We start from the raw sequence: 10,749 nt of genomic DNA, 5'->3' as shown, positions 1-10,749 counted from the left end.
GCAACTTCACCCTCTAATGTTTATATCAGCATACACATGAACAAAAGGCTGTTGCAGTAAATCCTGACTTAGCTCACTTCCAGTCCCGTATGAAATGTTGGGTTTCCACTGTTTCCAGCGCAGTGGCATGGCGTCCATCGAGGCATGGCATCCATGGGTGCCCCGCTTGGTTCTCCCATCGATACAGGCTATGAATCTGAGTGGTACTCAGGGGGCCAGCTGCAGACTGTTCTTAATTAGAACCCTATGCCTCGGCCTGGCATGTGTCACAATTCATGCACCTCTACAAGTAATTCCCAGGTGAGGTCACAATGAAGTATCTGAAAGGTAATGTCTCAGTTCTTCCCCTGATAAGTCACCTGGGCATTGCTGTGCTGGCGACATGCCACTCCCTCCTCCAGATGTTGGGATAGTCTTGGGACATGAGGCAGAGACCAAGTAAAACACATGCAACATTTGAAGAATGATATACAGGTTTTTACATCTGCTTTATGTGACTTTGTTTGGTGGTCCAGCAACAGAAACAAACCAGGCCTATACCCAGGATCCGCCAGCCACGGCTTCTTTTTCTCCCCCTGGACTTGGCTTCTTCTCCCAGTATAAGATCCTGATCATTGGGATGATGTTCTTCTTGCTGCTCTTGACCAACTGGCTTGTAAAGAACGAGGAGAGAAAGTCAAAAGAAAAGGTAAGTGATACAGAAACTGTTGATGTGCTTCAGAAGTATTGCCCCAAACATGTTCCCTTTTGTAGGACATGTCCTTTGTAACATTGGTGCCATCAAGCTCATTAGGAGTTGCTTGGACGGGCCGCAAGGTATAGCTGGACCTATACCGTGGTCGACATTGTCAATTCCCAGCTTATAAGGAATGCGGGCTAACTACATCCAATTAAGGGGAACCCAGGTTAGCAGGCATTTAGCCGCAAGCACGCCCTGAATCCGGTGGGATCTCTACTATGGACACATTCTAATGGTGGAGATTTGCATTGGCGGCCACCATTGCAACCACTTCCACTACACCTTCGCCCATTCACTTCCCTGCTTTGATCCTGGTTTGTGCTGATGAAGCAACTAAAGCTTAATCCGAGAACATGAGCCAAGTCTATGGGAATCTGAATAGACAAGCCTCTCAGCAAGGTGTCGGATTAAGCAATACCTGTGTGTGCTACTTTTAACTAAAACAAACTCCCATTGATGTCAAAGAGAATGTACCATGAATTGACCTGTGTCTGAAACAGTATTTAAAGTTATTCTTTAAAAGTTACATTAGGTTAAAGAGTTATGGAACATGTTTTGTGTATGTTTGAGGCCTTGTTAATGTAGAAATACTACCAGCAGTAAATTCCCATTGCACGGACAATATGCCAGGTGCTAGTAATATATTGCTGTTGATGTTATAGCATCACTGCTGGTGTGAAATGCCATCAGTGCTAAAAATGCTAGCTACCATTGGAAACATAGGCTGATCGCTCTATTCTTTGCCCTTCTCTTCCCTGACTTGATGTTGCTGGGGCTGGCCTCTCCTGGTTTGCTTCTTATCTCTCTAATTGCACATGTTCTGTCTCTTGGGCTGGGAAATAAATCTTCCTGTTCTCTACTTTTATGCTTTTGGGTTCTGCAATCATCTGCCCATTGCCCCTTCTTTTCTTGCTGTAGATTATTCCTCTTTCTTCTGTTATACAGTCCTCTGCATTTGATTGCCATTTCTATGCAGACAACTCTCAGATCAGTTAAACCCTGGATAATTTCTCACTCTCTTCATCTTAATCCCTCAAACTGAGATTTCCTTTTCCCCTGCTTCTTCTCTGTATAATGGCACCACCTTCATTCTGTCACTTTCCTGATTCTCTTACCCTTTCTATATCTGCGTATAATGTAGGTGTTGTTTATCATACACCTCTTTCTTTCTATCATACTTCTATTATTTTCCGATCCTTTTACTATCAGCCTGAGAATATTTGTCATATCTGTTCTTTTCGTACTTTCTCTGTAGCTTAAACTAATATTCATATTTTGGCGGCTTGGCTCTTCCTCTTCTCTTTGTTCGTCTACCTACCTATTGTCATGACTCTTGGGATTCTGTCACCTCTTCCCAAGGGAGAGCTTTTCCTTCTTAGGCTAGGGAGCTGAGTCCCCTACGCAAGACACTCCCTAGGGGCAGAGGCAAGCGGGACCGGAAGAGACTCTCCCTTTGAGGACAAGCACTCTTGTTCCAGTGAGGAACTCTCTAAACCTAAGATCGCTATACCCTCTTTAACAGGATCCTAGGAAAGAAGACATGAAGAACAAATTGAAGTCTGTTATTGGTAAACCAATTGTACCATTAATGTCTATGAGAGAAAGCTTTACGGAAAATGGAACGATGAAGATCATTCGAACCATATCTAATGGGAACCCAAAAGAAAGGAGGACTTGTCCAAAATGCCAGGGAAGCCACAGTAGAACATCAAAATACTGGAAGGCAGGGCCCTGGGAACAGAGAGAGACCAGGAGATTCATACTTGTCCAAGTCAAAAGGAAGCATTACAAGTACAGAGAGGGAGTGATATTCATTACTGGAACACCATACTCATCCCAGTCTGGAAGAAATAATAAAAGGAAGTGAGAAACAATGTTGGGACATTACAGCTTGTGTTGATCAGGATGAAAAGTCAATAATAAAGGACTGGAAGAACGTTTGTGAGAGTTAAGAGAAAACTGTTGAGTTATTGTATGACAGAAAAAGGATAATACAAAGAGAAGAACAAAAGAGAGGGAAGAGAAAACAAGTAAAGGAACATATTAAGACATGGAAGAGTCCAGTATCAGAACTGTATGATTTGATGAAAGTGGTAGCGAAAAGACATTTTATGAATTCCATATTGAACTGAACCTAGGGAGGATTCTATAACAGGCGAAGGCAGCTATTCTCATGTTCCATGGTTATTAGAACAGTGGAGTTGCAGAATAGATTAGCTTTGGACAGTGGACTGAATCCGATTTAAGACTTGCACCAGCGACTGGCAAGCACCTTAGTTTGTTAGGTAGGGAACACCCATAGTTTAGGAAAAGTTACGAGTTTGCACCTTTCTGTTAAATAAAATTACACTAAAATGGAAAACCAGAGTCTGTGCCCTCCTTCTAACCCGCCACACTATGCTCTTGCCCTACCTTAATCGGTTGTCAATTCTGCTGTTTGCTTGCTCTGCTTATTTCCTCTGCGTTCAGGGGCGGCTTCTCCATAATATGCAATGAGATGCCTATCCATCATTTATAATGGAGGTGCAAACAGGCCAGTGAAAAACTATGCATGTACTCAGCTATTTGCCGAAGTTGAGCACATGCTCCTGGGTTGTTTTTTTAATTGTGTGGGGAAATGCTGGTTTCCCTTTCACAATTAAAGTTCCCCAACGCACTTGCTCAATTAGTTGTGCAAAGCCGGGGACATTTTGCTTCTCCAGACTTGCATTGGGATGTAGTCTGGGGAGCTGCAGAGCCAAATGTGCCTCCCCCCACAGTAGCAAGGCATGAGACGGCAAGCTAGTGGTGCTCCAGCCTCACTGTGCATTAGCAGAAACCAGGACCCTCTCCCTGCTACCTGGATCCTCTTTGATTGCTTCATGGGAGCCGGAGGGCCATTTTAGCAGGCGATGCGAGGCTGAGATGGCACCTGGCAGTCATACCGGGGCTTCAGATAACTTTGGCTGCTTTGGCTCCTTCAATGCATTCAGATACTCTGAAAAGGTCCTTGCAATACCTATGTAAAGTACTAAAATGGTTAACATAGCGATCATTACTGTGCCCCGCATTAACTCATGCAAGGCTTATCATATGCCATAACAATAAGAACAGTTCACATTGACAAACAAGGCTACTTAGCTCTGTTTGTAGATATTCTAATACTCTGATTATTTGAAAGCCGCCGCATTCCGCGTTTCACTGTGCAGGGTATATCCTGCATGTGGAGTCTAACCTCTGCAGTGAGTAAACTATGAAACAAAAACCTAGATCAATATCGGGTCAAGCTATGATTAGCAGTTTGTTATGACGATGAGCCAAGGCATAACACTGTAAGTATCTCATTTAAGTTCTGGTTTAGATTTGTATTGCGTAGAAGCTCCACTATGAGCTCAGACAGTTCTAAGAATGTGCGATGTTATGTTTCGGTTAGATTGTAGAGAGCTGGATCAGTTGGGGCTAAGCAGACATCAAGCTGGTGAAGCAGAGGATATGGATGAGTATGCTTTTGCCCTTAAACAACTCAAGGATCATTTTGAACCTAAAAAAAATGTTACTTTTGAGAGGCACACATTTTTCCAGCGCGTGCAGGAGCCTTCGGAGACAGTGGAATCGTATATAGCCTCTTTAAGGACATTAAGCCACTCCTGTTAGTTTGAACATCTCTCTGAGTCATTAATCGGAGATCAACTAGTGAGGCGCACAAATAATATTAGAATTCAAGAAAAGTTGTTGGCAAAAGACATGAAGTTGGAAGAAGCAGTGGATCTAGCCAGAAGCATAGAACAAACCTCACAATATGTTAAAGAACTGAAGTCTGACAAACAGAGTTCTCAAGCTGTGTGTGCAGTTGATCACAGGAGGAAATCGAATATCAATGTGAACCGGAAGGGGGCGTGGAATATGAAATGTCCCAGATGTGGTAGTATCAAGCATGGGTCGAACTATCCCTCTTGTCCGGCAAGAAATGCTGAATGTTTCAAGTGTAGAACCAGAGAGCATTCTGCTAATGTCTGCAAGGGCTCATCAATAAATCTCCTAGAATCCAGGAGCAACCAGGAAGAAAATGCTCACTTGGCCTACAATATACAGGAAGTGTCCTCCTCACAGGACAATAATCCTAGACATGTATTCGAAGTTTCAACTACTGGAGGAGGAGACAGAGAGGGTCCAGTAGATATTTTTGCGATTGATGGCCAAGAAATACTTATGAAAGTCGACACATGTTCCCCCTGGACCATCATTTCTAGGGAAACATTTAAGAATATATTAAGGACAGACGAATCAATACTGGATCCACCAAAAATTCAGCCTTGTGGTTATGGGGAATCTCCTATTGAGATGTTGGGCCAGTTCTCTTCAAGTGTACAATATAGAGGTGGAGAATGTAAAGCTGATATTTTGGTTGCAAGAAAGGGTGCCCCTCTTTTGGGTTGGGAGGAACAGAAGAGGTTGAGAGTTAGGGTACAAGCTAGTGCCCTTGAGCCTGTTACCATTGCTGAGATTGATGATACATGGTCGAAAGAGTTTCCAGAAGTCTTCACTGAAGATTTGGGCAGACTTAAGAACTTTGAGCACCATATTAAACTGAAGAAAGAGGGTCAGCCCATTGTCCATAAAGTGAGGCATGTGCCGTTGAATATGAGAGCGCAACTACGCAGTGAACTTGATAATTTGGTTAATAAGGGTGTCATTGAACCAGTTGAGGCCACAGAGTGGTTGTCTCCCATAGTTCTAGTGGCTAAAAGCAATGGTAAATTAAGACTATGTGTAGATCTGCGTAGTCTTAATCACAACATTCTAGTGGAAAGGCATCCCTTACCCAACATTTCGGAAACACTTTCCACTCTTGGTGAACCTAAATTGTTTTCTGTCATTGATCTCTCTGCCGCCTATCACCAGGTTCCCCTTTCCAAAGAGTCAAAACATCTTACTGCCTTTATTACACCTGAGGGCACGTATAAATATAATCGCATGCCATTTGGGTTAACTTCGGCCGCATCTGTGTTCCAAAAGGTGATGGAAGAAGTGTTGAAGGGTTTGGAAAGTGTAAAGGTGTTTCAAGATGACATTTTAATTTTTGCACGTGATGAGTATGAGCATGACAGAGCACTTAGGGCTGTGTTGTGTAGACTAAAAGAGGCCGGGTTAACAGTCCAAAGAAACAAATGTAAGATAAGTGTTGAGGAAGTGGAGTATCTTGGGCATAACACTTCAAAGGAAGGAATTTCGCCCAAGAGATCGCTCATAGAAAGTATTAGTAATACTCCCCAGCCTCAAGACAAGGACCAATTACGTTCTTTCATGGGACTAGCGGAATATTACCATACATTTGTAAGTGGTTTTGCATCCATTTCATTTCCTTTGAGGGAATTATTGAAAAAAAATGTGAAGTATGTATGGTCTGAAGAGTGCCAAGAGGCGTTTTTACAAATCAAGGAATGTATTGTCAAGGCCCCATCATTGAGTGGATTCATGTCAAGCAGGAAAACTTTACTTTCAGTTGATGCTAGTACTCTTGGTTTAGGGCTGTTTTGACTCAGTTTGATTCAGGTAAGACTGAACACACTATTGCATTTGCATCCAGGCCGCTTAGAGGAGCAGAAAAGAATTACTCTGTTATTGAGAGAGAGGCGCTGGCTGTGTTTTGGGCCGTCACACATTTCAAGTTCTTTTTGTGGGGTCGAGCTTTTCTTGTCAGATCCAATCATAAGCCTTTGGTTCAATTGATGAATAGTTCTGAGTGGGCCAGAGGGTCTCCCAGAGTCTCAAGATGGATGGTAGAACTCATGGGTTATAATTTCAGAGTGTGTTACATTCTTGGGAGAGAGAATGTAGTTACAGATTGTTTGTCCAGGTTACCTGTGGGTGATTGTGAAACAGAGGGAGCACCTGAATTTCAGGATGTAAGCATTGCAGAAATTGAGCATAATGCCATTGATAAAGAGATGTGGATGAGAGCTGGTGAGGAAGATCTGATATTAAATCAAGTTATAACTTGGACCAGAGAAGGATGGCCTCACAGGAATCTGATTGGTAAAGTTTGAAAGGTATTTTGGTGTGAAGGATGAGTTGAGTATGTCAGAGGATGGGTGCAAACTCAGAAAAGGAAACAAAATAATACCCCCCAGTGCAGTTAGATCTCATTTGGTAAACATAGTGCATCAAGGACACCTAGGTATGGGGGGGACAAAGAGGTATTTGTGGCAATCCTTTTGGTGGTCGGGGATTGACAGTGATGCGGAGAGGTGTGTCAGAGGTTGTAGAGAGTGTGAGAAGAGTGACAAAACCAAGATTGTTAGAGAGGTGCCAATAAATCCTGTCAAGGTACCCAGTGAGCCCTGGCAAAAAGTTGCAGTTGATCTGATAGGACCACTGCAAAATCTTGGTGATGAATACAAATATATTGTTGTGTTGGTGGCTTACCATTCTAAATGGATTGAATGGAAAGCTTTGCGTGAGGCAACCACTGCTGAGATGGTGCTGTTTTTCGAAGAAGTGTTCTATAGGGAGGGTTTCCCGGCAGAATTGGTCACTGACAACGGGGTACAATTCTGCTCTGAAAGAATGTTAACCTTTTTGAGGAAATTTTGCATTAAGCACACTAGAACTGCATTATATCATCCTAGAGCTAACGGCTTGTAGAGAGAGCCAATAGGTTCATCAAGGGTGGTCTTCAATTAGCTATGGCCTCAAATTTAAGGTGGTCTTGTGTTGTAAGAGAAATGATATGGAACTACTGCACCACACCACACTCAGTTACCAATGTATCTCCATTCATGTAATTGAAAGGAAGACAGCCTGGAACAAAGCTTTGTCCAGGGTGGATGGACTTAGCCAAAAGTTCTAACATTGATCGTGAGAGGATCATGACTCTCATCAAAGAAGAAAAGGATGTGTACAAAGAAGGATTTGATGAGGGCAAGAGAGCTAAAGTTAACAACTGGAAAGTGGGAGATTGTGTTCTCATAAAGAACCCTAGATTCACTCCTAAGTGTGTGGAAAGCAAGTATATTGGTCCTAAGAAGATATCTGCTGTAAGGAACAATGTGGTTATTGTGGAGGGAGGAGAGTGTTGGTCAATGTCTAGAAGTGTGAAATGCCCAGAGTGTATGGAAGACAGTGAACATGGCAAATGTGAAGACACTAATAACAATTCCAGTGACTCTAGTGTTATGGGAGGAAATTGCTCCTTGGATGAAGATCCTGATGATGATAGTCAATTAAGACCTTTAACAGAGACAAAGTCAAGTAGAGTCAAAAACAAACCCAGTTGGTTTAAAGATTACTATGTAGAATAAACAGCTGTGTATATAAGGGATGAGATGTGTTATGACGATGAGCCAAGGCATAACACTGTAAGTATCTCATTTAAGTTCTGGTTTAGATTTGTATTGCGTAGAAGCTCCACTATGAGCTCAGACAGTTCTAAGAATGTGCGATGTTATGTTTCGGTCAGATTGTAGAGGGCTGGATCAGTTGGGGCTGCTGCTCAGATTAGGCCTGCTGTCGCTTCATCACAAATAAACCTTTGTGTGTATTACTACTGCCTGGAGCCCCTTTAATTTCCTCACAGTTCTTAAGCTATGGAGTTCGTACAACAAACCAATTTGTTATGTATAGGCAAGCACAATTAGTAATGATTTGCCGCGTTAGAATGTGGCAGGGGGCGGGACGTGGCCTGGTGCTGTGGAGATGGCTGCCTAATACCACCACTCTGACCCACCTTTTACCTATTACGGCATTTTTTCTACTTTCTGGCTCTTTTCTTGGTGTGTCTTCGCCCCGGAGGAGTTGCTGCTGGTGGGGATGACATTTCACAGAAGACCCGACGTTTGTTCTCGCGCACCAGAGTGGGTGCACTGTGCCTCATTATCCAGGCGCCTGCTGCTCCCGACAACAGCTGTTTTGTGGGTGGAAGTGGCCGGCGTTGTACGGAATGCAGCACGCAGGCTCAGACCTTGTCGGCTCTGCCATTACAACAGCGCCACCACATGAGAACTTCTCGTACTTCATGGCAGCACCTTTTCTACGTCCTTAAGCAAAGTTATCCTCACGTAAAAATTATACCTGACATTAAGTTACTCTGCCCATAACGATTTATTCTGCCACTCAGCTGCTTCTTGTGTTTTTTCACTGTCACCGGCCGGTGGAGGTAAGAAACTCTCTCACATGAAATTGGGTAGCTGCATGACACAGGTGAGAGGAGTTTGAGGGGTTATATGAAGAAAGTTTAAATTTAAATTAATGTATTGATGTAAAGGAGAAAAGCGGATTAAGGAAGAAAAGAGGGCATATGAAAAAGAAAAACAACTAGGAATAGGAGTATGAACAAAAGATATCAAGGCATTATAAGGTAATTTCCGTTCATAGTCAATATACTGTCTAAGTCTTTTTTCGGAATCATTTCAGAACCTCAATATTTAACCCTTTAATACTCTCTGGGGTTCACTTCTGATTATCCCTCTGTCCTTGCTACGAGCCTTCACTTCAGTGCGCACATAAGTCCTTACCTCTCTTCTGGCTCTACCTCAGCTACATCTCCTAATTAGCTGCTGTCATCGTTGGTGTCTTTTATCTAGCCCCTCAAGCAACAATGGCCACTGGTAAGAATAATCAAAAAACAACATCTGTCATTAAAGACGCTAACCTTTCTTCAACAAACCTGAAAATGCCTAAAAGCGGCTCACCTCCTCCACTTAGACTGGCGGATCTAGCCAATGAAACCCTTCTACAAGAAATGAGAGCTCTGAGGCCCTTCATCGAGACTACTAATCAAAAATTTCAGCAACTGGATGATAGATGGAAGGGCTTTGAAGACAGAATGGAGGAGGTGGAGAAAAGAGTTGGTCTTGTGGAGGATGTCTCTCCAAGAGTGGTGCAGCTTGAAAAGACTGTCAAAGACCTCCAGAGACGTAATGAGGCTTTGGAAAATAGAAGCAGGCGTAACAACCTATGGATTTCAGACCTGCCTGAGGGTTGTGAAGGTTCAGACCCCATTTCATTTTTACAGAAGTTACTGCCTGTCCTACTTCATCATCCAACAGAGACATAATTTAATATTCAGCATGCTCATCGTATTGGCCCACTTAGACATTCAGCATCCCCTCGCCCTCCTCCCCTAACTCTTATTTTCTACCTGCTTGAATACACTCAGCTCCAGCTAATAATCTCAACAGTTAAAGAGGAAAAAAACCCTCACTTGGCATGGAAGCAAGCTGCATATCTCACAGGATGTGGCAAGGAGTACGGCACTACGTAGGAAAGAATTCTTATCCTTCTGCCCAGCATTAAAACAGCTCAATATTAGATATGGTTTATTTCACCCCTGCTCCTTCAAAGTCACTCATGAGGGGCGCACTGACATGTTTGATGATCCTGATGACTTGAAAACATTAAATGTGAGGGCATGACACATCGTCACCTGCTATTGCCTTTACGTCTTCTGCAACAAGAGGTTCTGTTTTCTCGGGCGCTATTTTATGCCGTTACTAAGTCTATGTTATAACATTGGTGGGTCAGGTGCTGTTGTGGCATCCCTCTCCTGCTGTGAATCATCCTTTTTCCTTTTGGCGGCTCAGTAAGTGTCACCTGCCCCTTTGGTCCTTTTCTTCCTTTTTTCCCCACTTCCCAGTCTGATCTTTTTTTGGCTCCTAAATCGCATATGCTGTTGATTTTCTTTTTCTGACTCTGAGGTTTTTTCCTCACTTTTTGATTCCAAATTTGCAGTCCTCGGTCAGACTCCCCCTCCTTATCCCCTCATCCTTGTGTGTTCTCCCTTTATGTCTTGTCCCTGTCATGGGAGGTTTCAATCATATCTTTATTTCATTGATTCATATTGCCATGATACTGTATATGTTATTTTGGTCTGATTGTATTTTGTGCTTTTTACAGGATTGTATACTGCCCCTTCATTTACCTAACTGTGTCCATGATATTTAAGTGTGTAACTTGGAACATTAAGGGATGCAAGAAACCAATAAAGCTGAGCAAAGTTATATCCCATCTCAACAAATGTAAGCCTTCAGTGG

At 42.9% G+C, this 10,749-nt stretch overlaps 1 protein-coding gene across 1 annotated transcript in view; it reads left to right on the top strand.

Moving 5' to 3' along the window:
• Nucleotides 1-352: 352 nt before the first annotated feature.
• The window catches only part of TEX46 (testis expressed 46), a 223,760-nt gene continuing 213,363 nt past the window's right edge, over nt 353-10,749 (top strand). Inside the window, exon 1 of the mRNA XM_069625254.1 lies at nt 353-688. Within this exon, the coding sequence (XP_069481355.1) occupies nt 464-688 (225 nt within the window). The 5' untranslated portion in view covers nt 353-463. The remainder of the gene's footprint in view (nt 689-10,749) is intronic.

Source organism: Ambystoma mexicanum, chromosome 11 (assembly GCF_040938575.1).
Source record: "Ambystoma mexicanum isolate Mex_15411 chromosome 11, UKY_AmexF1_1, whole genome shotgun sequence".
Classification (NCBI taxonomy): domain Eukaryota; kingdom Metazoa; phylum Chordata; class Amphibia; order Caudata; family Ambystomatidae; genus Ambystoma; species Ambystoma mexicanum.
This window is presented reverse-complemented; position numbering and strand designations above follow the sequence as displayed.